The 25159-nt window shown below is 37.4% G+C and overlaps 1 protein-coding gene across 7 annotated transcripts in view; it reads right to left on the bottom strand.

Annotated features, from left to right (window-relative positions):
* The window catches only part of NEK11 (NIMA related kinase 11), a 106924-nt gene that overhangs the window by 61251 nt on the left and 20514 nt on the right, over positions 1–25159 (bottom strand). For all 7 annotated transcript variants that reach the window (XM_080581745.1, XM_080581747.1, XM_080581743.1 and 4 more), the window contains 5 exons: positions 20581–20699; positions 14562–14626; positions 13173–13299; positions 372–521; positions 210–288 (listed from right to left, as the gene is read on the bottom strand). In XM_080581745.1, the coding sequence (XP_080437871.1) occupies positions 210–288; positions 372–521; positions 13173–13299; positions 14562–14626; positions 20581–20699 (540 nt within the window). The remainder of the gene's footprint in view (positions 1–209; positions 289–371; positions 522–13172; positions 13300–14561; positions 14627–20580; positions 20700–25159) is intronic.

Raw genomic sequence — 25159 nt, 5'->3', positions numbered from 1 at the left:
CAGCATGTAGAGTGAGAAAGGCTTAATTTCTCACTGCCTCTCTGCCTCAGTCATATCATAATTTAGCTCCAAAAGTCCCCTAGATTAATGTTCCCACTGGCTGCTCTCTAAGTTATTTTTTCTCTACACATTTTCTGTCTCCAATCTACTTTTGTAAAAAACATACTCAAGTGGCAAGCGTACAGCTATCGCTTTTTCTTCTTAGATACCTTTAGTTGTTCATCAACATAAGGGATTTTTAGGATCTCTGCTGCTGCTGGTCTCATCAAAGGATTCTTATTTAACATGCTGAAACATTAAGAAAACAGAAGTGATAATTCAGTGATTTTCCAAATTAACTTAAGAAACTGATAAACAAGAGAGCAACATACCTGCTCAGCACTGCATTCAGTTTGCTTGGATATCTATCAGGAAGAGAAGGTGTATCACCTTCTACAATTTTTAGCACAACTGACAAAAAATTGTGTCCAGAAAATGCACGGTCCATACAGCACATCTCGTATAAAATGCATCCCAGAGACCTTGAAGGATAAAACAATTGGAATAGTATAGATATTATTTTTACAAGTAGCATGCATAGTGACATTACGATAAGAAAAGTTACAATTGCATTTATTTTTTTTCTTGAGAATAGCATATTTTACTATTATGCTATTCTTTTCATCTGCAAAGATTATGATTCATTATTCAGGTCAACAACTGGCATCATATGAAACAGAAGCAACCATCATTCTATTTTGATAAATGCAGGCAAAAACCTACAATCTGTATATATATATATATAAATACATATACATATATATATACATATACAAATATTATACACATATATACAGGTATACAAACACTCATTTGGTCACACATTCAAAATAGATTCCAAAACTGGTTTGGAGTCAAAAAATTATCAAATTTTAGATGACCACATTATATTGAAACACATAAAACCAAATTTCCTCAATTTTTTATTCGGAGATGAAAAAAAATGAATATGCCAGGCTGGAGACCTAGCTGAGAGCCAGTGTCAGATTTTATTTATCAGGTTCTTATTCCTCAATCCTAACAGAGATAGCAAACACCACCAAGTTGAATATTTTAACATAAACACTCTCATAATGATTTATGTAATGACTACTCGTAACAGCTTGCACTTTGATTGGCCTCTATCTGACTAATATATATTTTTTTAAATAGAGATGCTGTGCTTTCCAGGCTTTGAAGCATGCCCAGTATCAGCTCCAGTTGATACTGGAGTGCAGGGGAATACTGATACTGACACAGGAGAATACAGATACTGATATTCAGGAGAACAGAGGCAGTGCCAAGTGACTTGATCAAGGTCACAGAAGACATTGGTGAGAGCCAGCTACAGGACCAGACTCACCCAGGTAACCAACTTAAACAGCACAGCAACTCTACACTTCATGTAATATTTGATTGGGGTACTTATAATTTACAGCAGTACGAAAATAAAGCATACTGGTAATATTTAGAAGCATGTATAGGTGAATGGCTTTGGTAAAAATGGTATAAACATTATCTTTGAAAGCAAATAATGAATAAATATTCATTTTGGTTAAAGAAGAGGAATAAGTTCAGTCCATCTGATAATAAAAGAGCACAAGCAAATAATTTTAGAGCTGAAACTCATGCTCTCTATACGATGTAAATAAGCCCAAGGAGAGAGAATAGAAGGGCTTTCTCACTGGTGCTTTCCAAAGATCTATCTGAAAACAACTAGGAGAACATTTTTGCTAAAAACTGCCTAACTATAGAGGTACCTAAATAACTGCCCAGTTTCTTGAAGTTTTAACTGTCAACCAGCTTTCAAATTTCCAAAATCAGTAAACAGTAACACACAGATGATGCTCTGCATTTACAATCTATGTTCAAACTCTGAAACAAGATAATGACTACATGAGAAAATACTTTACAACAGAAGTACACACATGGCATCTGAAAGCATCAAACAAAAATGGAAACCAACCAGAGGGAAGAAGAAAAGGAAAATCCCAACTTGATAGACTGTACTAAAATTTTTTATTTTTTTATTTTTTTTTTCAGAATCAGTTTTCGGCGGCTGCTTAATTCTGGCAGCTAAAAATTGTTTAATGAGCCATTAGGAGAACAGGATTTACCACATGAAGGAAGCCCATTTATTCAGCTAGCTGAGTCCTCTGAATACACCTGGGACTTTGGAGAAAGATGAAAAAGAACACCCGAGGCATTCTGGTAAAGCTGGGGCAGCGAACAGGCTGCCCAGGGAAAACCCCATCTGTCCCATCACAGAAAAAAATAAAGGAAAGAAAAAAAAAAAAAGAAAAAGCAGGGAAAAAAATAAAAAGTGGATTTTTTTTTTCTTTACTGCAAAATACAACTCTTTGAAATGAAATAAGTAGTTCCTATGCTGAGAAATGTTGTCCTGAATCCTAGAGCAAGGACACTTCTTCCCAGGACAGCTGCTGAGCTGTAGTTGCCTAAGGAAGTTACCAAGCTTTTGCCTCAAGACTGCATTTCTCAGAGCAGTTGTGTTTCTACAGTCCCAGCCTAAGCATGTTGTAAGAAGCAAATTCAGCAAGAGAAGATTGCTTCCTGATTCCCATGAGCAATTTGCCAATGACCAAAACATATAATTTAATTACTTTTATAATCTTAGCTTGTATAACTGGCAGTGTTAAAAAATTCTAAAATGGCCATTAAACTATCCAGCCAGAGCATTTGGTTTAACAGCTTCCTATGTTTGTGAATAGGTTCAACAAATGTGCTAAACAGCACTTCATTTCAGCAAAACTGATGCATGATTGTTTCACATTGAAGCCACTTATGCTCAATTTTATAATAAAAAGGAGCATTTGCACAGGTTTCAGTATATTCTCTACAATATCAACGGACAGACTTCTAAGTTCTTCTCAGGAGAAACCACCCTGTGGTTTTTGGTGCTATTTGTTTACATAAGCATTGCTGTCCCTTTCACATCTCCTGGTATTTTGTAGAAATTTCTAAACTTTGCTACAGTCCTTCAAAGGCTGTAAGATGCACGTTAGCTTTTTAATGAAACGCTAAAAGCCAGATAATCTAAATGCGTATACCTTTGTGGCTTGTGCATCTCAGTCTGAGTGTACCAAGTCTTAAGAATTTGCTGACTCCAAGGTCTATGAGAAATACATACATGTACGTACATATGTACCATCATGACACTCTCATCCACGGCTTTTCAGATCTTCATGGCAGGGTTTATCCAGCTGTAGTTGTGCAGTGCTTATCATCAATCATCCTGCCTATTTCTTTCTAATAGTCATTGGTGTCTAAAGGACACAAGTAGATCTTGATCATATGACTCAGTCTTTCAAAAGTGAACCAATTGGATAGAATGGCAGCATACTAAGTCTCATAATAACTAATTGCTGTGGGGTCTTTTGGTGGGAAAGGATCGAGGTAGTCTGTGCACCCAAAACCTCACTTGATTTTTAAATACCTCTACATACTTGATGGATACTTCCATTGAATTATCCCAAAAGACTCTCCTGACTGTCCTCTCAGGGTGTGATTAAGGCTGAGCGCACAGCAGCTTTTGAAAAATAAAACAAAACAAACAGAAACCGCACATATAGAGATTATAATATTGCTATATATATTATTTATCAGGTTTACTTTTCATATGCCATTATGCTGACTATGCATCTCCCCAGCACTTTCAAACATTTTGAGTTTTCAGGAATCCTTCCAGCTTCTAAACTAGAGTCGAAGGGGGAAGGGGCTAAAACCAGGCACGCCGGTGAAAACCTAAGGGAAGGTACGCTAGAATCAGAGGGGCTGGGTGCCAGTGAGGTCCTTCGGGCAGATCCACAAGGTGCTGAGTGTAAGGAGACGCACCTGAAGTGCTTCTACACGAACGCACGCAGTATGAGGAATAAAACGGATGAGCTAGAAGTCCTGGCCCAGTCCCGCAACTACGACATCATCGGCATAAGCGAAACCTGGTGGGATGAGTCCTGTGACTGGGGTGTTGCGATAGATGGTTACAGGCTCTTCAGGAGGGACAGGCAGGGTAGGCGAGGTGGTGGGGTGGCGATATATGTGAAGCAGGGGCTGGACTGTGTGGAACTTCAGGTCGGCGATGGCAAAGTTGAGAGCCTCTGGGTAAGGATCAAGGGACGAACGAATAAAGGGGATGTCGTTGTGGGAGTCTATTACAGACCGCCTGGCCAGGACGATAGCGCCGATAAATTATTCTTTACAGAACTAAGAGAGGCCTCGAGATTAACTCCCCTTGTCCTTATGGGGGACTTCAACTTGCCAGACGTTAACTGGGAGTGCCACACGGCTGACACGAGCAAGTCCAGGAGGTTCATGAAGCACCTAGATGATAACTTCTTGGTGCAGGTGCTAACGGAGCCAACTAGGAAAGGTGCCCTCCTAGACCTGTTGCTAGAAAACAGAGAGGGTCTGGTGGGAGATGTGGTGATTGGTGGCCGCCTTGGTCAAAGTGACCATGAAGTGGTTGAGTTCAAAATTTACGGTGACAGAAGGAAAAGTGCCACCAAAACCTCATCCCTAGACATGGGGAAAGCGGACTTCAGGCTGCTCAGGGAACTAGTCAGCAAGGTCCCCTGGGAAACTGCTCTTGAAGGCCTCGATGTCCACCAGAGCTGGTCATTCTTTAAGCGATGCCTCCTAGAAGCACAAGATCAGGCAATTCCTAAATATCGCACGTCAGGCAGGCGGGGCAGGAGGCCAGCGTGGCTGACCAGGAACATTCTAATGGAGATTAGGCGGAAACAGAGAGTGTTTCGCTACTGGAAGGAGGGCCAGGTGTCATGGAAAGAATACAGGGATGCTGTTCGTGTTTGTAGGCAGAAAATTCGTGTGGCCAAAGCACACCTAGAGTTGAAGCTGGCTGTGTCTGTGAGAGAAAATAAAAAGGGCTTTTTCAGATATGTGAATGGAAAAAGGAGAACTAAAGAATACATAGGGCCGCTCCTTGAGAGGGAAGGTCTCCTCACAGACAATGACATAGGCAAAGCAGAGACGCTTAATGCCTTCTTTGCCTCTGTCTTCAATGCCGATGATGGGCTTCGGGACCCAGGGTGCCCTGAGCTGGAGGACCGGGACGGTGGGGATGACAAACTCCCAACCGACCCTGAACGTGTGCGGGATTTGCTACTCCACCTGGATCCCTACAAGTCCATGGGTCCGGATGGGATTCATCCCCGGGTGCTGAAAGAGCTGGCGGACGTCATCGCGGAACCTCTCTCAATTATTTTTCAACGATCCTGGGAATTTGGAGAGGTCCCGGTAGACTGGAAGCTGGCAAATGTTGTGCCGATTTACAAGAAGGGTCAGAAAGAAGACCCTAGCAATTACAGGCCTGTCAGTCTCACGTCAGTGCCTGGTAAAACCATGGAGAAGATGGTTCTCGAACTTATTGAAGCTCACCTGGGGGACAAAGCAGTCATTGGTCCCAGCCAGCATGGGTTTGTGAAGGGCAGGTCCTGCCTATCTAACCTGATTTCCTTTTATGATAAGATCACCCATATGATGGACCAAGGGAAACCAGCTGATGTGATTTTTTTGGACTTCAGCAAGGCTTTTGACACGGTTTCCCATAGGATCCTACTGGACAAAATGTCCACCATACAGCTAAATAAAAACATCATACGATGGGTGAGCAATTGGCTAACGGGCAGGGCCCAAAGGGTTATGGTAAATGGGGCTGCGTCAGGCTGGTGGGCGGTCACCAGTGGTGTCCCTCAAGGCTCCATTTTAGGGCCGGTACTTTTCAATATTTTTATAAACGATCTGGATGTAGGAATAGAAGGTATTTTGAGCAAGTTTGCTGATGACACCAAACTTGGAGGAGTTGTGGACTCGGATGAGGGTGGAAAGGCCTTGCAGAGGGATCTGGATAGGTTGGAGAGCTGGGCGATTACCAACCGCATGAAGTTCAATAAGAGCAAGTGCCGGGTCCTGCACCTGGGACGAGGAAATCCTGGCTGCACGTACAGACTGGGCGATGAGACGCTGGAGAGCAGCCTAGAAGAGAGGGATCTGGGGGTCGTGGTAGACAGCAAGTTGAATATGAGCCAGCAGTGTGCCCTGGCGGCCAGGAGGGCCAACCGTGTCCTGGGGTGCATCAAGCACGGCATCGCTAGTAGGTCAAGGGAGGTGATTGTCCCGCTCTACTCTGCGCTGGTGCGGCCTCACCTCGAGTACTGTGTGCAGTTCTGGGCACCACAGTATAAAAAGGACATGAAACTGTTGGAGAGTGTACAGAGGAGGGCTACGAAGATGGTGAAAGGCCTGGAGGGGAAGACGTACGAGGAACGGCTGAGGTCACTGGGCCTGTTCAGCCTGGAGAAGAGGAGGCTGAGGGGAGACCTCATCACAGTCTACAACTTCCTCGTAAGGGGGTGTCGAGAGGCAGGAGACCTTTTCTCCATTAACACCAGTGACAGGACCCGCAGGAACGGGGTTAAGCTGAGGCAGGGGAAATTTAGGCTCGACATCAGGAGGGGGTTCTTCACAGAGAGGGTGGTTGCACACTGGAACAGGCTCCCCAGGGAAGTGGTCACTGCACCGAGCCTGTCTGAATTTAAGAAGAGATTGGACTGTGCACTTAGTCACATGGTCTGAACTTTTGGGTAGACCTGTGCGGTATCAAGAGTTGGACTTGATGATCCTTAAGGGTCCCTTCCAACTCAGGATATTCTATGATTCTATGATTCTATGATTCTATCAGCTATTTCCAAACACAAAGCCAGTAATACTTGGGAAATTCAGAAAGACTGGGGAGTCTCCCAGAATCGCATGCACTCCGTGTACACTCTGTACAAGCTTACTTTACAGCATTAGTTGTTCATCCAGTCAATAACCAATACTTGATATTACATATCATAGAATAGGCAGATTTAGAGTTAGCAGCAAACCATTTATATCATTTTAATAAATAAACTTGCTTTCAATATAAAAACCCCATTCCAAAATGTTCCTCATTACAAGATTGATTCAAGTAATAACATCAAATGCTGTGGAGACTATTATTAGTTATATATATTGCATATTTTAGAAGTAAGTTTGGATACTTCCAAACCTTTATATTTTGGGGTAAGCAGCCCACTTACACCAGTGAAGTTATATGCAGCAATAGGGGACACAAGCATGACAAAGATTGCCTGGCTTGGGTCACTGTAAAAAGAACATTTCTGTAATCTTTTCAATAAAGGAAAGGTTCTTCCTCTTTTTTTTCCTCCCTCATTCATGGGCTGGAAAGGGCTTGGCTGACTCTTGGTACATGTATATAATAGCAATTATAAAAAGATTTTTGGTCAGCCCAGACATTTAATAGTCTTACAACTATGTAGCATTTCTACAGTACAAAGAAGTGGAAATAAAAAAAAAAAAGAACATTTAATTCCTTCTGAATGTTTTATTGGTTCTTATCACAAGATACATAATCTCAGCAAAACAAGGTATGAAATGTTTTCAGTAACAGCTCTTTGAATTCAGATCAGATGCACTGAATTTTCACTGGGTGATGATATAATTGCCTTTATTATTGAACTGAAATAGCTCTCACTTAAAATAACGTAGGTATGTATTTGTTTGTTGCTATCTCTATCTGGGATGGTGAAAATAATTAGAATTAAATACCTGCCACATTTTTTTTAAGAATCCAAAATAATCAGCACTATTGCAATAAAAAAAAAAGAAATCAAATATTTGTGCCAAAAATTAATAAGATTGTCTCACCAGCATTATCAGCTATAGGAATCTTCTTTTTCTAATTATCTTGGGACTAGATAGAGGAATATGGGAGGAAAAGCTATTTTAGACACCTTTATTAATCCAAATTACAATTTGTGCTTTACTTGAAGACCTATAGTTTGGAAACTCTGGGACAAAATCTTACAGAGACAGAGTAGGCTGAAATTTTCTCCCATGAGTCACATATTGGCAATTTCTTTCTACCTTAAGTTCCATAAAATAAATACAAAGCACGTTAAGAAAAAAAAAAAAAGATTTAATGAGAACATAGCTTACAAATCACAACTCGTATTGCTTTTAAGAAGTTTTTGTTCTGCATTTATCTCTGAATTAAAAGCATGGATCATTTCAGTGGAGCCTTGCTGATTCATAACAATGAAGATCTAGCACACCTTTTCAGCATAGATGAGAAATCTGTGATGCCTGCTTCAACCCTTGCTTTTATATAAAATTGCACTTTAATAAAATCCATCAGTTAAACATTACTCAAAAGACCAATGCATGAATTTTATGGCTACTTTTGGTAACTATTCTACATAACATTTGGCACTAAAAATAATCTCTTTTTGGATTGTTATTATTAAAGGAAAAGACAAACTGGGGCAAAAGAACAGACAAGCAAGCACAATTAAAATGAAAGTCCCAAGATGTGTGACATAGGGAGCCCAATTTAACCAAACCCCACAGAAAAAAAAATTATCAAAATATGCCAACACTTGACAGCCGACGTAGAGTATGATGGATTCAAATGTGATATTCCTTTGTCTCTGCCAGACAAAAAGAAAACAATTTATACCTCTCTTGTAAAGAATTTGCTATGTTTCCAAATGACAAATACATTTGTTTTTCAACTGAATTGTTTCTGTTAACATTTCTGCCTCTGAGATAATTTGTATTACATAGTATGCAGAAATTCTTTGTGAAGTTCATGGGTGGAGTTTGCCATATGTACTCATAGCTTTGAAGAGAAGAGAGAAATATAACTGTTCATAACTGTTTGCATACACTTTAGCACATCTACTCAGAAACGAAGTAAGATTGTTTTAATAGCCACTACAATGGAAGCACTCGATATTTGCACTGAGGATTTATACTGATCCTGGGCAGAATACAAGCCAGTGCAGATTACAGTCTCGTTTACGCAACCCCAAACTCTCAGGGTTAGAAAACCTGCAAAAAATTGCCCAAGCAATACTGTGCTAACAACTAGTGGCAGGCAAATACTGTTAACTTTACAGGTGAACACAGAGACAGTTTCAAGTGTGACGAGAGAGTGATGTTCATTCCCCAGCATGAAAAAAGCAGAATCTAAACTGATTGGGAGCCTGTGTGACAAGGGAACCTCCAATTTTCTGACGTAAAAGAGATCTCTGGGAAAGCTACAACAGTCCACTTTAACTTTAGGACCATCTGTGGGAGTTATCATTGACCTTCTTGGTAAGTTTAGGCTTTCTAGGTTGCATGAAGACAGTAGAAAGTACAAAGGTTTCTCTGTTCTTCAGAGATCCTTAGATATGGGATATGTATCCCAACATCTAGCCTCACTAACACCCTTGCTATTATTACTATTTGTGCAAAACTAGCAGTTCTGAGTGATGACTTGCTTTATCATTAGAAATATTTCTATTTCATTATATTTTAACTAATTTTAGAAAAAGTGATCTGACCTAAAAATTTGTGGAATGAATACTGATGGATGGGACATGTATTTGATAGATCTAGGTTAGGCACAACAAATATCATAGAATCAAAGTTGACCAGAAGGTCTCACCCCCTCAGCCTCATGCAATTCCTACAACCATGTTTGGTCTCCAGTAACAGAAATGCCACGGTTTTGCTGCACGTGGTAGGGCTGAGGGTAATGTTTATGAAGTTTATATGTGGAGTTCACCTTTACTAGGGCTTCTTATGTGTCATTGCATAAAAATTGTGTGAAATGGGAACAGGCTGCTCCACAGCTCATCTGATCTTTCTGTCCTTTCCTCCTCTCTCACAGATGGATGCATTTGGGCTGTAGAATGTTCTATAGTTTGAAGGACACACGAGCAGCCTCATCAAATCTGAGCTCAGATATAAGAATAAATAACCGGACAAGGAATAACAGTACTTTCTAACATTCCTACATATTCCTCTACTGAAGTCAGAACTGAAAAGAAAATATTATTCCTCAAATGTCAAAAATACTAGGTCATTTTAGCTATCTCCTGGGTTTTTCATTCTACAAAAGGAATAAAGATATTATGCTATATAGGTATAATTACATAGGCCCTGTTTATATAGAGATGTTACTATTATAAGCAATGATGCCAATATAGACATATTTAGACATAGTGAAATAAAGCTGGGATCAAATGAACTCAAAGGCAAAATCCCAAGCAATTTTAATAATGCTAAGATTTTACACTCTTTGTAAGCAAGGGAACTAAGAATGCTAGCAGGATGGTGTGCTCCTTAAGGTAGAAACTCGCTATCAGTTTTTGAAGGAAACCTATTTATTTAATGAATTGAAGTTTCTGACTCCTGGAAAATGAGCTGTCACACTTAAAAAAAAAAAAAAAAGCCCCTAAAAAACAAAAAGACTAAAACAATAGCAGAACTTGAGTTCTCACATGTCAAGCAATTAAAAAATGAGCTTTCATGAGCTTTATCAAAAAGCGTTTATATCTCGTAACTAGACGTTTCTCAATAGGAAGAGACATTCAAATTTACCAGCCTTTGTACTAACTTGATAACAAAAAGCTGCAGAGAGACTCAGCAAGCTTCAGTTAACCTGTCATGATTGGCTAAAAACTGTTGTAAAATGAACTTGGAACAGAATCTGTCTTCTACATACTTTCAGATAAATAAAAGTGACTTCGGTTTTTAGAGCCAACACCTTAACCAATCTCTTCCATGGCATTTTCACCTCAATCATCAAATTCTATTTCAGGGAATGGACTTAAGATTGTCCTTGGAGCCAATGGAATTGGCTTTCCATTGAATATATGGAAAACAGCCTTCCCTCCACCCATCTCTTCCCTAGCTCCCCCAAAATCAGATGAAGGACATCTGTTCAAAGATGCGGCACACTGATTGCTGATCAGCAATATCCTGCTCTCACATGCACACTTGTTAAAGCTTTTGGCTTTGATCTTTCTAGGTATCACAGGAAATAAGTAGAAAAACATGAACAGAATTGATGGTCATGACTTCCACAAATGTTTAGCAAAAAGTGCACTGATTTCAAAATCAAAAAACATATGCAAAGTTGCAAAACGTTTCAGAACCTCAGCACATCCAGCTAAAGAAAAAGGAGAAAGTATGAAACAGTGCTTTATGAAATGAAAACGTGAAATTATACGAAAATTTTGGTGCTTACTACTACACAACTATCGCAAAACTGAGGGCTGGAACCAGATGCACAGCTGGTGGGCCAAGACAGTCCACAAATAGATTAAGTGGGATGGACAATTCAAACTCAGATGGTTGAGTGACTCCTTACAAGGACAGCAAACATAAAATAAACTCAGAATCACTATTAAAATATTAAATGAAGGAATTAAATGACCAACGTATCAATTCAATGTATGACTCTTCGTAGTTGAGAAGTCCTTACAGAAAGAGAGTTTCTTGGCTCAGAAAGAGAAGGCTTTTGTGGGCTGGGGTTCTAGTGAGACAGGGCACATCTCCTCCTTGTGCCCCTAAACCAAGGGCCAAGAACCTCCTTGTGAAAGCAGTTCCACCCTTGGTTGAGTGCTCTGGGTATTGGTTTAGAAAGATTACAAAATGCATAAAGTATAGCAAAAAGCCAATAGGTAGTGACTTGCTCTACGGGCTTTTCTCTGCTATTTTGTAGATTTTAAAAGAGTGATCAACACATCATTTATAAAAACGCTTACAAATTCGGGTTTCATTTACTCTGTACTACTTCAGTGACATATGGATTGACACTTGTAAGCATGAATAGAACTTATATATATTTACATTCAGTGTCAACTGCAATAGAAATTATGCTTTACAGTAATAGCGCACAGAAGTCATGTTTTCCTGTCTGTTCAGTTGTTTTCACATCTTTTGAAATGTTCTCGCAATATACTTTTATTGACTACATGTATTAACTCATATTTGTTTTGATACAGATGAACAAGAGATAATCTGACATTAAATCCATCTCTGTTCAGCTATAAAGACCATGAGATGAGTTTCCTGACACATCCGTTGACTGGATTGAAGATGTTAACTGTGAAAAATGGCTGTTAGCAGTTAAAGGTACAGATGACTGTTCTGAACTTCTAGAATTATATCCTGAAGTCCCAAATATATTTTGAAAAGTCAGAATGGAGCAGAAGTTAGAGTAAATTGTCAAGTAAACAAACTACATTCCAGTGGACAAATGCTTTTTAAAGAAAACTTCCTGGATTGAAATATTCTTAAAAAAGAAACCTTCGGATATGCATATCTACAGAAACAAACATCTTTTAAGAGAAGTAACAAAGTATTTAAAAAAACACTATGACAGAATTAAAAAAAAAATAGTTTTAACTGTCATCATGAAACACAATGAGTGTTTTAGAACATAACCAAGACAGGTATTTTCCCCACTCCAAAAATCATTCCTCATCTTAGCTTGAAAAAATACCCGCACAACTAAAATTTTCCTTTAAAAAAAAGACTTTAAAGACTTAAAAAAAAAAAAAAGTCTTTCAACAGATCTCAGGTTCTCAACTTGATTCTTTAATCATTACCTCAGAAATCAATATTTTGTGCCATCTAAGTGCAGAACTGACACTTATCTTTCTACCTTTGAGCCTTTTATGAAACTGATTGTGTTTTTGCTTCTGTCCAGTTATTCTTATACTCAGCTGTCCTTTCAAGAATTTTCTTCCTTTTGCCACTTTCCAATGTTTTTCAATTCAGTTCGTAAGAAGGTTCTCCTGTTTCCCTCTCAGCCAGGAATCGCTCCTTCCTTGTCCACTTGGAAATTTCACAGACAACTGTTTCTTTCTATTTATCTTTCTCTATAAGAGAAAGATTTCCCCCTTCCTAGAAGAACTCAAGATTAATCCACAATCATCTTGTGTCACAGCAGAGACTGGACCTGAATCTTTTTCTCTTTTGAAGTCCCACATAACACCATATAATAGTAGCTACATGCTTCTCAACACAAAGAGCAAACCTTTAAATTGCAATACATGATGCAAATATCCTGGAATAGTTTTAGAGGAGTAGTGTGAGCACCCTACTGAGGAAGCCCTGCTTCCTTTTTCACTAAACCCCCGTTGGTTTGCTTTTCAAAAAACAAACAAACAGTAAAGGGTAGTTCCTAAATATAGTCAAATGCTGATCTTGACAATATATGACATTTTACCTTTCATGACATTTTCTTTTCAATAAATGTATAATCCTACTGAAATAGCATGCTGACTACTCACCAAATATCAGATTTTGTGTTATAGCCCTGGTGCTTCAGTGCCTCTGGACTCATGTAGTATGGTGTCCCAGTAAATGTAGTTGCCAGATCACATGAACCCATCAAAAGACAAGAAACTCCAAAGTCCCCTAAAAGTAACAACAGAAAGATCCACCCCCAAACAATTAAGCACAATAAGACTAAAATTCTTACAAAGAACTTAAACATTAACACAGCCTTCATACACGTCTGTTCACTTTTCATTTTTAAATTAAGATCCATATCCTCAGTTTGTATAAATGGTCAAAATTCCAGACATGTCAACACAAAAACATTGTTTAGCAGAGAACCAAGAATATCAGCAATGAAATAGAGAGCTTTTAAAATTCCTACTTAACACTTCAAAGGCAACCCAAGTTGATTGTAATTAGTAGGAATTTCTTATCTAGGTGTCCATCTTGTTTAAAATTATGTGGAATAATGGGCTGACATACTTCCCCATTTCCACCTACAATCTGTTTCAGAGAGAGGGATCAGCCTTTGCCAACCCTACTTATATTTTCAGGAAATGGCCCAAGGGATTAAAAAAAAAGAGTTTTTGTCCATGTGTTCTGGTAACTTCTACAGGTAAAAAACAACTATGCTGTTGGGATACTAAGAAAGGTTGTCAATGTGTATGTAGTGAATAGCTCTAGGCATCAGAGTGATACTTCAGTACCACTGTGATTAATACTACAAAAAAATCAGAATTGTGTTTAAACCAACTTGTTATAATAAATGCTTGGAACTCTTTATGAAAGTGAAATTAATACAAAATAATTTCAGTGGCAACAAAGAACTTACCCTGTAAATACTGCTTTTTGTAAATAAAGAGGATGAATTAGGACATAGATGAAAAAATACATTAGATTAGAAGCACAAATGACAAAAAGACAAGATACTAATTAAATATTTACATTTCAAGAGCATATGCAAATATTTATTTATTTGTATAAACTCTTTATTGTTAGACACAATACAATAACTGAACATTAAAAACAGGCAGAACTTTTAAATATGGTTATTCAACCAAAATTCTATGGTTATCCAAAATAAGAACACCACATAGAACAACATAGTTTCCAGAGGCCTCAGGAGGTCATCTGATTCAAACCTGACTCAAATCAGGGCCAGCTTCAAAGTTATATGAGGGTGCTCAGTCTATGTCCGGCTGAGCTCTGAGCACACTCAAGGCTGGGATTTCAGTGCCTGTCTGGGTCCCTGTTCCTGTGTATGCCTGTCAGGTAAATGTTTGACCACAGATCAAACACTACATCAGACATCACTTTATGTAAATCTCCTTATTCACAGAATGTCTGCTGGATTGTTCTATCATAGTAAAACATATCTTTAAAAAGTAGGCAAGTCTCACCAATTTTAAGAAGATTATTCTTCAAAAATATATTCTTGGCTTTCAAATCTCTGTGAAGTATTCGCCTGGAATACAAAAAGAAGTTCAACCTCATCTAACTTGAACGATTCAAAGTCACTTATCAAGTATTTCAAGTATTTATCTTCATTCCTTGCTAGGAAGGCCAGCCCACCACTGCTACAAGTCTAACCCTGTAAGTGACAATGCACAGCAACCGGCATTAAGGAGCTTCACAAAAACACAGAGGTACATTCACAGACACCCACATGCAGGATGAGAGCCTAAGCAGCCAGGATAATAAAAATGCACCCAGGGATCCCAGCTTGAGAATACAAATACAGGCTTAACATGAGCTGCAAAAGAAAAGAGAAAAGCATGTCTTCCTGTATGGCTCTTCTTAAAAGCATGACATCCTATTTTCAGCCAGAAGAATAAGATGTATCACAATAGAATAAGGGACGAGAAAAACAGCAATAAGAGCAATAAGCTCAGGTAACCCTCCTGCAGAGAAAACGTATTAACTTGAAAGACAAACATGTATACAGACTAGGATAGTTGTACAAATTTTTACAGTAATGGTCTGGAAGATAAAAGAACTTTACAAAGACAGAGATCAAAAGGAAAAGAAAAAGAACAACTAGCTTTTACAGACTTATTTTTCCATCAAAGACCGAAGCAGCATCATAAGATACACACCATGCCAGGACAAACAGCATCTCTTCCATTTCTAGAGATCTTAATGCGTGACAGTAATTTTCCAGCTCATTAGGGAAAAAATATATCTCTACAGTACACAAAGCATCTTCTCAATTAATTCTTATTAATAACACTTCCAAGAGGGTTCCCTACGACCTCAGCCAAACTTGAATTCAACCACTTTTAAGTTCCTTATAACTAATACTGTGTGTTATCAAGCCACCATCTCTGCTCAGGAGGAGCTTAGAATAGCTTCAGTACATAATGACTACTGAAACTGTGTTTGGTATTACAAATACACTACTTGTTTAGTCATTTAGAACAGATAAAGAAAGCAACAGAGGCTCTAAGATTCCTGAGAGGCTCTAAGATTCTTGAGATGTGGGCAGAAAAACCCAATATGGTAATAGATTTTAGTTGTTCTTGAGCAATCCTCAAGTATTATGTCAAATTTTATTGAATTATTATAGTCTAATGCATTGAGATACTGAAATGATTTCCAAAATAGCTTCCATATTAAGTCCAGAAAATACTTATTCTACAGCACAATTAAAATAAGCAATTTAGTCCATGCCTCATTGGAAAATATTTTTTGCAAGAAAAGAAAAAAATTATTGAATTCATTATACTTAGTTCATAAATGGGGGGGGGAGAGAAAAATAGGTATTAGAAGATATTGTAGTACACATGTAGCTGAACATGGAAACATTTCTATTTTTATGGGGCATAAAGAAAAGAGTTCTTTATACATTATGGATTTTTTTTTCCAATTTTTGTCCTGAAAATAATACTTCTAGTGAGAGATTGCACATTTGGAAAAATGAAAGTTTTATTCAGCATGTCTCCACTGATGTTTATAAATAGTTTATTCTCTACTTGGCAACTTGCTTGAGCAATATACGTACATTTATCATGCATTACATCAGTAAGGAAATTAAGCTAAGATTATATTCCTTATTATTTTATAAGCCTATATACACACGTAGTTGTATATAAATCTTGCTCTGTCAATTTAGATTCATAAAGTATTTCCTTACCATTCATCACACAGAGCTTTGAAAGAACTTGACTTCACTGACTTAGATTTTTAATTTTTTTAATTATTATTTTGTTGTTGTTGTTTGTAGCTTTGTAGAAATCTAATCTTGAACCTAAAAGTTAGCTGGGCAACTGTGATTTGAATGACAAGTATCTTGATGTATAAAAAATATGCAGAAAACTTTCAGTAACTTATTATAGGAGATAAAGAGAAGATATTTTGGCTACAGTGGTTTGAAATGGAATATAATGCTAATATAAACGTTCAACATAGTGACGAAAATATGATGCAAATTATTTGTGTTGCCAATAATTATAAGATGCTTTTATGTATTAATATGAGTAAGAAATTTTGGGGGTAATTTTTTTGGAACTTCCCATGATGATACCTCTTGATACCAGCCACTTCAATCTGCCAGGGTACGTCAGAAGATTAACAAGTTACAAGCTGAAACCTTAACTGAAACAACTACTTTAATTCTAGCAAGAAATAAATATATGTTGCCAATAAAGGTAACATGAATTAACTGGACTCCAGCAAATCTTAATCTAACTTGACGGCTAGCGAAGTGGTTATTGGTATCTTGGGTAGAAATTAACACTTCAGGATGGTTTTAAATTTAGACTATAAATACACCCATACCTATGTTCTACAGATTACCTGCTTGCTGTCTCATAGTCATAAAAAAGCAGCATGGATCACTGAGCAGTAGGCAGCCTCCTTCAGTAAAGATGCCTCTGCAACACACCAGCAAGTGAAGCTGATTGAAGCTGAAGTAGTTTACTTCTGTGAAATATTCAGCAATAAATTTCTCTTTCCTTTGTCTGAAGAACTATTCTGAGAACTAATAGGTTCTGGGCAACTGTGAATCCTGTACTAGGAAAGACAATGGGAAATCCAGATAGACTTGGACAGAGTGTGCTACCCTATAGATTGAAAGCAACAAACTTGTTTGAATGAACGGTAACCTTATCAAAATCTCTGTGTTGGCATATTGTTCATAAAGATTAGCAATGCGATGGATAATATAATGGTCAGCTATATACAAATTGAGGTTAAATGAATCAATGGCCTCACTGCCTGAGTGCTGTGGGATCAATTTTGTGCACTAATATGTGATGGGCTACAGGTATGCCAGAGCGACCAGATGATGGTTTCATGCTAACTCTCTCTGTCTAGATAAGACCACTGAACTATGCTGCCTATCCACTACTTGTCTCTTTCGTTATATCAATGACAGATGAGGATTGCATCTATTTAATTCTAGATAATTTAGCTTTCAAGTTTAAATTCAAAAATCCTTCAATTATGTAAAATAGACAGTAGATAGCAGAGTCACCGGGAGATATTCATAACCACTTTGGGATTTATGAAGCATAAGTAAAAGACATGAATGCCTAATCTGTACAATCTGCTTTATTTGGGGGGAAGGGGGCAACAGGAGGTAGAAAAACATCTATTTTTGGAGGTAAATCTCTAGAATGAGAGTTTTCAAAAAGTGTAGAAGTTCAACTAAAGGTGCACAAGAAATAGATCCACAGAATAATTTATGTCTAGAACCAGAAGTAGTCATTTTTGCTGTTCTGGGATAGAAATCCCTCCCAAAGCAGCTAGATTTTCTAAGAAATGGCATGAAGAGGTCCAACCCACAGATAATGAACATTTCAAGATTCTAACTCTAGGGCAAAATTTTCTTGCATTAAAACATAGTTCAAATATGTATTATACCTTTTTTTCCCTTATCAGTATAGAAGAAATCACATACAATTCCTTTATACATAAATAGAGGGCTGTTTTTATATGTTTATATTTCAGTAATTCCAACAAATTTCTGTAGGTACTTTTAAAGCCTTTTAAGCCTCAGCTTTGTCATTTAAGCTATTGTTTGGCTCTATAATAATAGGATAAAGAATAGTTTTCTAACGTGAATATAGTTAAAAACACAATATAATAAAGGAAATACAAATAAAACTGTCAAGTCATTTCTATGTATCTGGAGAGGTGCTATTAAATAGCTCTAATTCAAAGAGAGAAAATGAAATGCTGTTTGGAAAATCAAATTGTTATTTTCACTGGAGAATTCAACTGTACTTTTCAGGAAACCCAGTAATTTAACATACATATTTATCAAAGCGTTTATTTATGAGATTTTTTGGAAAGATTTATTTGAGAACAAATAGAAGATGAGAAAAATAAAGGAGAGAAAAGAAGAGTAGACAAAAGGGACCTGTGAGAAAAGTGGAGATAACAGAGGCATAAGGATATACAGAAGATAAAAGACAAAAAGAAAAAATAACTTATACAATCCATTATTATTATTACTCTGCATTAGTCTACACAATGCATCCTCTAAACACACAGGATAAAGAAAGGATTTTACCAAAAGCGGACCTTCCAGATTACTAACATTTTCATGATAAATTATTAAACCAGAATTCAGGAAGGGGGAAAAAAGCCACTAATAGTTCAGTTAAACAGTCAGGATTTTTATTTCAATTTTCCTCTGTCCTTTCTGCCTGAGGTGAATGCTGAAAAACAAAGCATCCCAAGAGATCTCTCTTTGTTGTGCTTCCATCACTGCAGTCTGTGGGGATGGCATGGCACATCACGTACAAGCCCCAGATAAATTGGCATTTAGGAACCAAAATGTTCTGAGTCACAGACAGTAATTCACTCTGCCCTTTTCCCTCTACAGTTTGACTCTGCAGGTGTAAAAACTCATTAGGCATCTCTCAGTTTAGGTCAAACCTATCCTACATACTTCACTTCAGCTCAACTGAGAAACAGTTGTTCTTGTTGACCGGTGACTATCTCTACCTGCTCCTCTCCTGAAACTCAAGTTCAAGCAACCAAATTTGGCCCAAGCTACTGTGAAATAGATTTGAAACAGCTACATCAACTTGGTGCTGTCTTCAGCCTCAATTTAGCAGATAATCTTTCTTTTTTAACTACTCATGCAAAATAGAAGACTAATTATTCTAGTTTACATTCTGAATAGGAAAAAAAAAGACAAGAAAAGAAGAAGAAAGGAAAAAGAAAAAAGAAGAAAAAAGAGAAGAGAGAGAAGAAGAAGGGGTAAAGAGAAAAAAAAGAGAAAAAAAAAAAGAATTGTCATCTCCAGACTCTGGATGTAACCTAACTTTTCTCTCTCTGTCGCCCTCCACTAGCTGTACTAATAATTTAAGCCATAATTCTTGGCAAAATTAAAATTATTATTTTAATTTTTCATCTCTTGAAAACATGCATCTAAATTTGAGTGAGGTAGTGTGCAGAATAGTTATTTACAATTGACAGAGTAGGTGTCACACAAGGTGATTGCAGAGACATATCCTTAGCCTATGCTAAGCCAGTCCTTGCAGCAATAACATTCTTATTTCTGAAAGTTCAATAGGAATAATAGTTCAAACAGTTCATCCTGGCAGGATGAAACACCTTGCAAATCACACTGGAGGTAAGAACTACGCTCACAGAGATGACCAGGTAAGTATTCACCTGTTATTATCCCTGTTCTAAACAAGTGAGGTCTCCGCAGCAGTTCAAAAGTCTGCAAACCAGTGCAAGCATCCTGTGTGGAGCATGCTACCAGAGAATCCAAGGGACAGTCAAGAATGTTGGATCCCTAAGGCTCACATAAAACTTTTTAACCCTTGCATTGAGACCTTATTGGACCAATACTCTACGTCTCTCCATCAGATGACCAGCTACACCTGTGGTGTCATGGAATCTTACACTATTAGTTATGAAATGCGTTAATCAATCATAGTCTCATGAAATCACTGTCTTAATGATCTGCAGTATTTTTTTAGGTTAATCTTTGATGTGTTGTTAAAAGTAATGTCAGTTTTCAAAGAATATAAGATTTTAAGGGGATTACATCAAGCACATGTATTTGATTCTTCACATTAAACACCTGCAAGAGCTCTTTGCTAAATCCCCTTAAAAGCTGTCTTTATTTTAAACTTTAAAACTATTTTATTCTAACAATATTGAGCAATTTCCATCATGTTAAATTCTTCACTTGGCTCTTAGAGAATTTGTCTAACACTGAAAGACATTTACCACTGCACTGCTAAAGATATAACATACAATATTCTTGCATGATAGACAATTAATTACACTTTATGTATACTACATATACACTACAGCAGTTCATTGACTAGGATTTTATACCAATAAAAAATAATCAATATGGTTCAAATTCTATTTGAATACATACAAGTCAGTAAAAGCTTACTCACTTCCCTCACGAGTTAAATGATCTTGTATTAAAGCAAATGACTGTACCTTTCATGCATATAGTTGACTCCAAGTAACAACTGTATAAACCAGTCTATTATTTGTCTTTGAGTGAATACTTTCCCAGATTGTTTGTACTCTTGAATTTTGAAGTCTAGATCTCCACCCTGAAAAACATCGCAACATATTTAAATTTAAAGTACATTTAAAGTTAGTTTTTAAAATGTCTTCTCTTTCATGAAATCACAGGATGCCATTTTCTTACACCTTCAGGCTCCGTAGAACATAGGCAGTAAAATTAATGCTGGCACATGAATTCTGAACACTCACAGCACCAAAAGCATACAGAACTGAGGATCAAAAAGAGATCAAGCTGTCTGGCTGCAGAAGGAAATTAGGTCAGTTCTCTCTCAAGAGTTACATAAAATCACGAAAGTTTTCAACAGTTCTCACTTCATGTCACCCAGCTTTAGATATGTACATCTGAGCTAATCACCTCAAACTCCCTTAATTATAATTAAGACAAAGGAACAGTCACTTACATAGTGCAATTATCTCTGCCATGTCTGTCTTAGGAAGGGATGGATCATGTTGTACAAATGCTGTTTCTCTGCAAAGGTTTATGATGAGGGCCTACATTGTCCAGCTCAGATGTAAACAGCTAAGTTGAAGAAAATGAATCTGTCCCTGAATGGCTCGAACAATAGTTTGTAAATCTAGGGAAAACATTTCCACTTAAGTTGAACAATGCACAGTCAAGAGACATTCTCATTTTTTACACTAACCATATCAGCATTGAAGAAACTATGCTGTTCTCTTAAGAATTAAAATACAGACTCCTAAATTATGATACTTTGTCTCTCTTCCAAATTCTCTTTTGTCAGAAACAAAGCAGAATTAAACTGTCTATAATCTGTGGCATGTGTTATTGTAAATACTTCATTAAAATTACAGTTGAATGTAGAAGTAACACTAGAAATGGAGCACTATGATACATAGCAAGAAGTGCCAAATAAACTAGAAAATATATACAGAAAAAGACTACTTGAAAACTATAAAGGCAGATATTTGTAAAAATCAGTCAAACAGCACGATGAAAGAGGCTCTTGAAGAAACTTAAATGAAAACTGTTTATTTTGCTAAAAAAGAGAGAAATGGTTGTCAGCTGGATGTTTATCCACTTTATAAAATAAATAGATTTTGTTTACAAGAATGCACATTAGTGACAAGTACTACGTTGAGGTAACTAATCCCAGAGCAAAGGGATGGTGAGTCTTATTCTATTCTAGTGATTAATTACCTTACATCAGGACAACTTACTCTGCACAAATCATTACTTCCGCATAAAATCAGAAGTACTAAGTGCCACATACAAGAAAACAGTTTAACCTGTACCACTGTCATAAGTGTATAGAAAACAGACCACTGGTTATGCTGATACATGCCATTTCCCATTATCAACCCTTCCCTGTGCTGTTGACTCCAAAAGGTTATGGTCTCTTCAATATTCCTCGTTTTTCTGTTCCCAAAACCACAGTGCTTCATACTGACATTACAAAATAAGCAGGTTCTGTCCTTGCAGATCCATACATTTCTATTTCAACAAGAGCTTACAGTAGTGTTTGTGGTTCTTCAGGATCTAAAAGTTGCAATATTCAAAAGTGATTGTGTCGAAGAAGAAGATGTTTTGTCATACATCAAAAATGTGTTCCCTGACAATGTCCTGCAATTTCTAAATTGAAATGTCTGAGTCATCTTGTTCACTAGGGATGGGAATAGGGCTTCAACTCTCCATCTGCATCCCTGCTGCAGCCCAGAGGGAAGCTCTTCTGGGAACTTGGAGCTCTGAGCAGCTGCTTCCCCTTTGCAACTCCAAATGTTCAACAACTTCCCAATGGCTGCTCACAGCGGAGCAGAGGTAGGGAAGAAAAGGTATTGCTGGGTACTCTGCTGCATGGCAACCAGATGGGCTGTGTCTGAGCCTACACACCTCAAAAGTAGTGACTCACCTACTCCAGATGGCTGCCCCAGACCATCGAGAGGCAATAGTAGCAGTAGCCCAAGATTCAAAGGCTGCTCTGACACGTGCTGTTGCAGGCTGCTGTCCCCAGGGGACTGTCCCAGTAAGGACCCCTGAGGTGCAATAGGCTCTGATCACCATTTCTCACTGTCCAAATATGTAATCTCTCAATCACACATTGATGGAAAAAAAAAAAAAAGCAAAGAAAAGAAACATAGGACATAAAGAGCTAGGCTGGTGGGTACTCTCAAGTAGAGGGGGGTTTCCTTCAGATGGTCAAAGAACAAAATAACGACGTATGCCCACAAGTTAACTGTATTGCTTTTCACAAGACTGGTCTCAATGTCCTACAGACAATTTAACCTTAATTTTGTGTCTAAAAAGGGAAAACAAAAGTGTATCATAAAAAAATTGCTGAAATACTGCTGCCCAATTTTGCACTCTGGAAGGCCAGTATAATGAAGTTCATAAGGAAGTTAACGAATGAAATACAAATGAAATAGGAAGTTTCCAAGCTGCAGTTTCTATTTAAATGTCAAAAGCATAAAACACACCAGTAACTTATTTAAAACAGCTTAGTACCTAGGACAGATAATGTGAACAGGCATTCATTGCTCTAGTTATTGCTTTTCCTCAGATTTCCTTAGCATATGTATACTCACATCACAGTGAGACTGCAGGGAAGAGACAGAAATAATTATCTGGGGGAAGGTGTAACTAGTTCTGTTTTATGATGTACTAAACATTTAAAAGAACTACATTATTTTAATTTATAAAAACTATATTTTATTGAAGTCCAATTTACATCACAAAATTAAATCCAAGGTTCATGAAACCCAAGGTTCATTTTTGTTTCAAATCTGACTTATATGACAAAGTTTAGATTGCCTATAAGACTCTGAATGAGGGCAACTGCCAAAGAAGCTCAACGAGAAGACTGAAACTGAATACATGTACTTCCTTTCTATAAATTTGATAGAATTCAGTCATAATAAAAGATGTCAAGCTTTTTGTTCACAGGACAGGTTTAGCACAGGGCAGCTGCATTGGAGGATTACTCTGAACGAGTCAAGCAATAATGAACAAAGTACAGTAGCTAATGAATAAGTCACAGTACTTTGGAGAAAACAGAATAACGCTGAGAGGGTAGTTCTGTTTCCATGCCAACTGGATGTTTATTCTTTATTTTGAGTCTGCCCAAGAGTACAAATTACTGCCAATGTGGTAATTATTCTATGCATGAGAAACTGAATGTACCAGACTTCCAAACAAGGATCAGATCGGAGAGCAACACATTTTTCTTATTCTCAATTGAAATCGACATATTTTTCATAAAAAGATCCTATTCCCACCACATTAAAAGATAGGCTATAGAGAAATAAATACAAAGGTATACCTTCTAGAAATACCCAAGGTAAAATAGAAAAGAATCTTTATAGCAGTATGAAAAACCTTGCTTTGTACTTCCCTCGCCTGAGTATTTGATTAAATACATCCTAATTGCTTAAATGCAGTGATACTACATAGTCTGTCCTTTTGGAAAAATCAGAAGCAAATCCTAGTGGAGCCAGTGTCATTTTGGCCTGACCTAGCAAACTCAAAACTGAAAAGATTCAGCTGCACAGCCAACACATCTATTTCCACCTTCTTTATTTGCCCTGTTCTAATACATTCTCATGTGTTTGAGTATACGTCTCCTGGATCCTAGGGCAACTCCACACTGAAACATTCATTCAGGGTAGTATACCTGAACAAAAAAAGGCTCTAAGGGGTGTTGCAGCAGCTTTTGATTATTATTCATTACTATCATGCCCTTTTTTATTCACCAATAAGTTTATTTAAAATGGAAAAATAAAAAATAAAAAGCAGTGGACTGAAGCCACCTCCATAATGCTGCTGAAAGAGATTCCTTTATTCCTATAGGATCAACTGACCTGGTTTTGAGCGACTTTCTACCACCGATAAAGTGATTCACCATGCACAGGAATATCTGGGCAGTTAGGATAATGTTTCAGTTATCAGGTCTGGAATTCCAGTGAGAGTTGGCTATATAAAATTTCCACCAAGCCTCAGCTGTCAGACATTCAGGGCATGAAGCAAAGGAGCTTCTGCATGGGTGTTAAAATAGGATGTTAACAAATGTTTAGATTCTATAACAGAATCAAACATTTCAGATTTAATAAAAATAAATAAATCCCAGCTAAAATGTGCATTTAAGTGTCATCAAAGAAGGCAAGAAAGCAATGACTGGCAGGAATTGTACTTCTTCAATTATTCACACCAAAGCTGGATGCTTGGAGAAACATGATTACAAGTCTGATGGTGGACAGATAACGCAGTGGTCCAATGTCATTAGCTTTCAAAGCATTTCAAATGTCTAGCAGAGCACGACTGAAAAGTCTGCTTCACAGTTTCATAAAAAGAGCACTGCATGTACAACAGATGTTTCTAGAATAGCATATCTATATTTAATACAAAAGTAGGCACTTGTTTCATATAAACTCTTAAAAAGTTGGCTTAAATATGTTTAAATACTTCTTTTAAAAATGCCTTAAGACAGACTTCATCAACATGTTTTTAAACCAAATGCTGCAGTCAAAAAAACTG

The sequence above is a fragment of the Anser brachyrhynchus genome (genome assembly GCF_964034855.1).
Source record: "Anser brachyrhynchus genome assembly, chromosome: 2".
Lineage (NCBI taxonomy): Eukaryota > Metazoa > Chordata > Aves > Anseriformes > Anatidae > Anser > Anser brachyrhynchus.
Note: the sequence above shows the minus strand (reverse complement) of the source record. Positions and strands in the feature narration are given on the sequence as shown.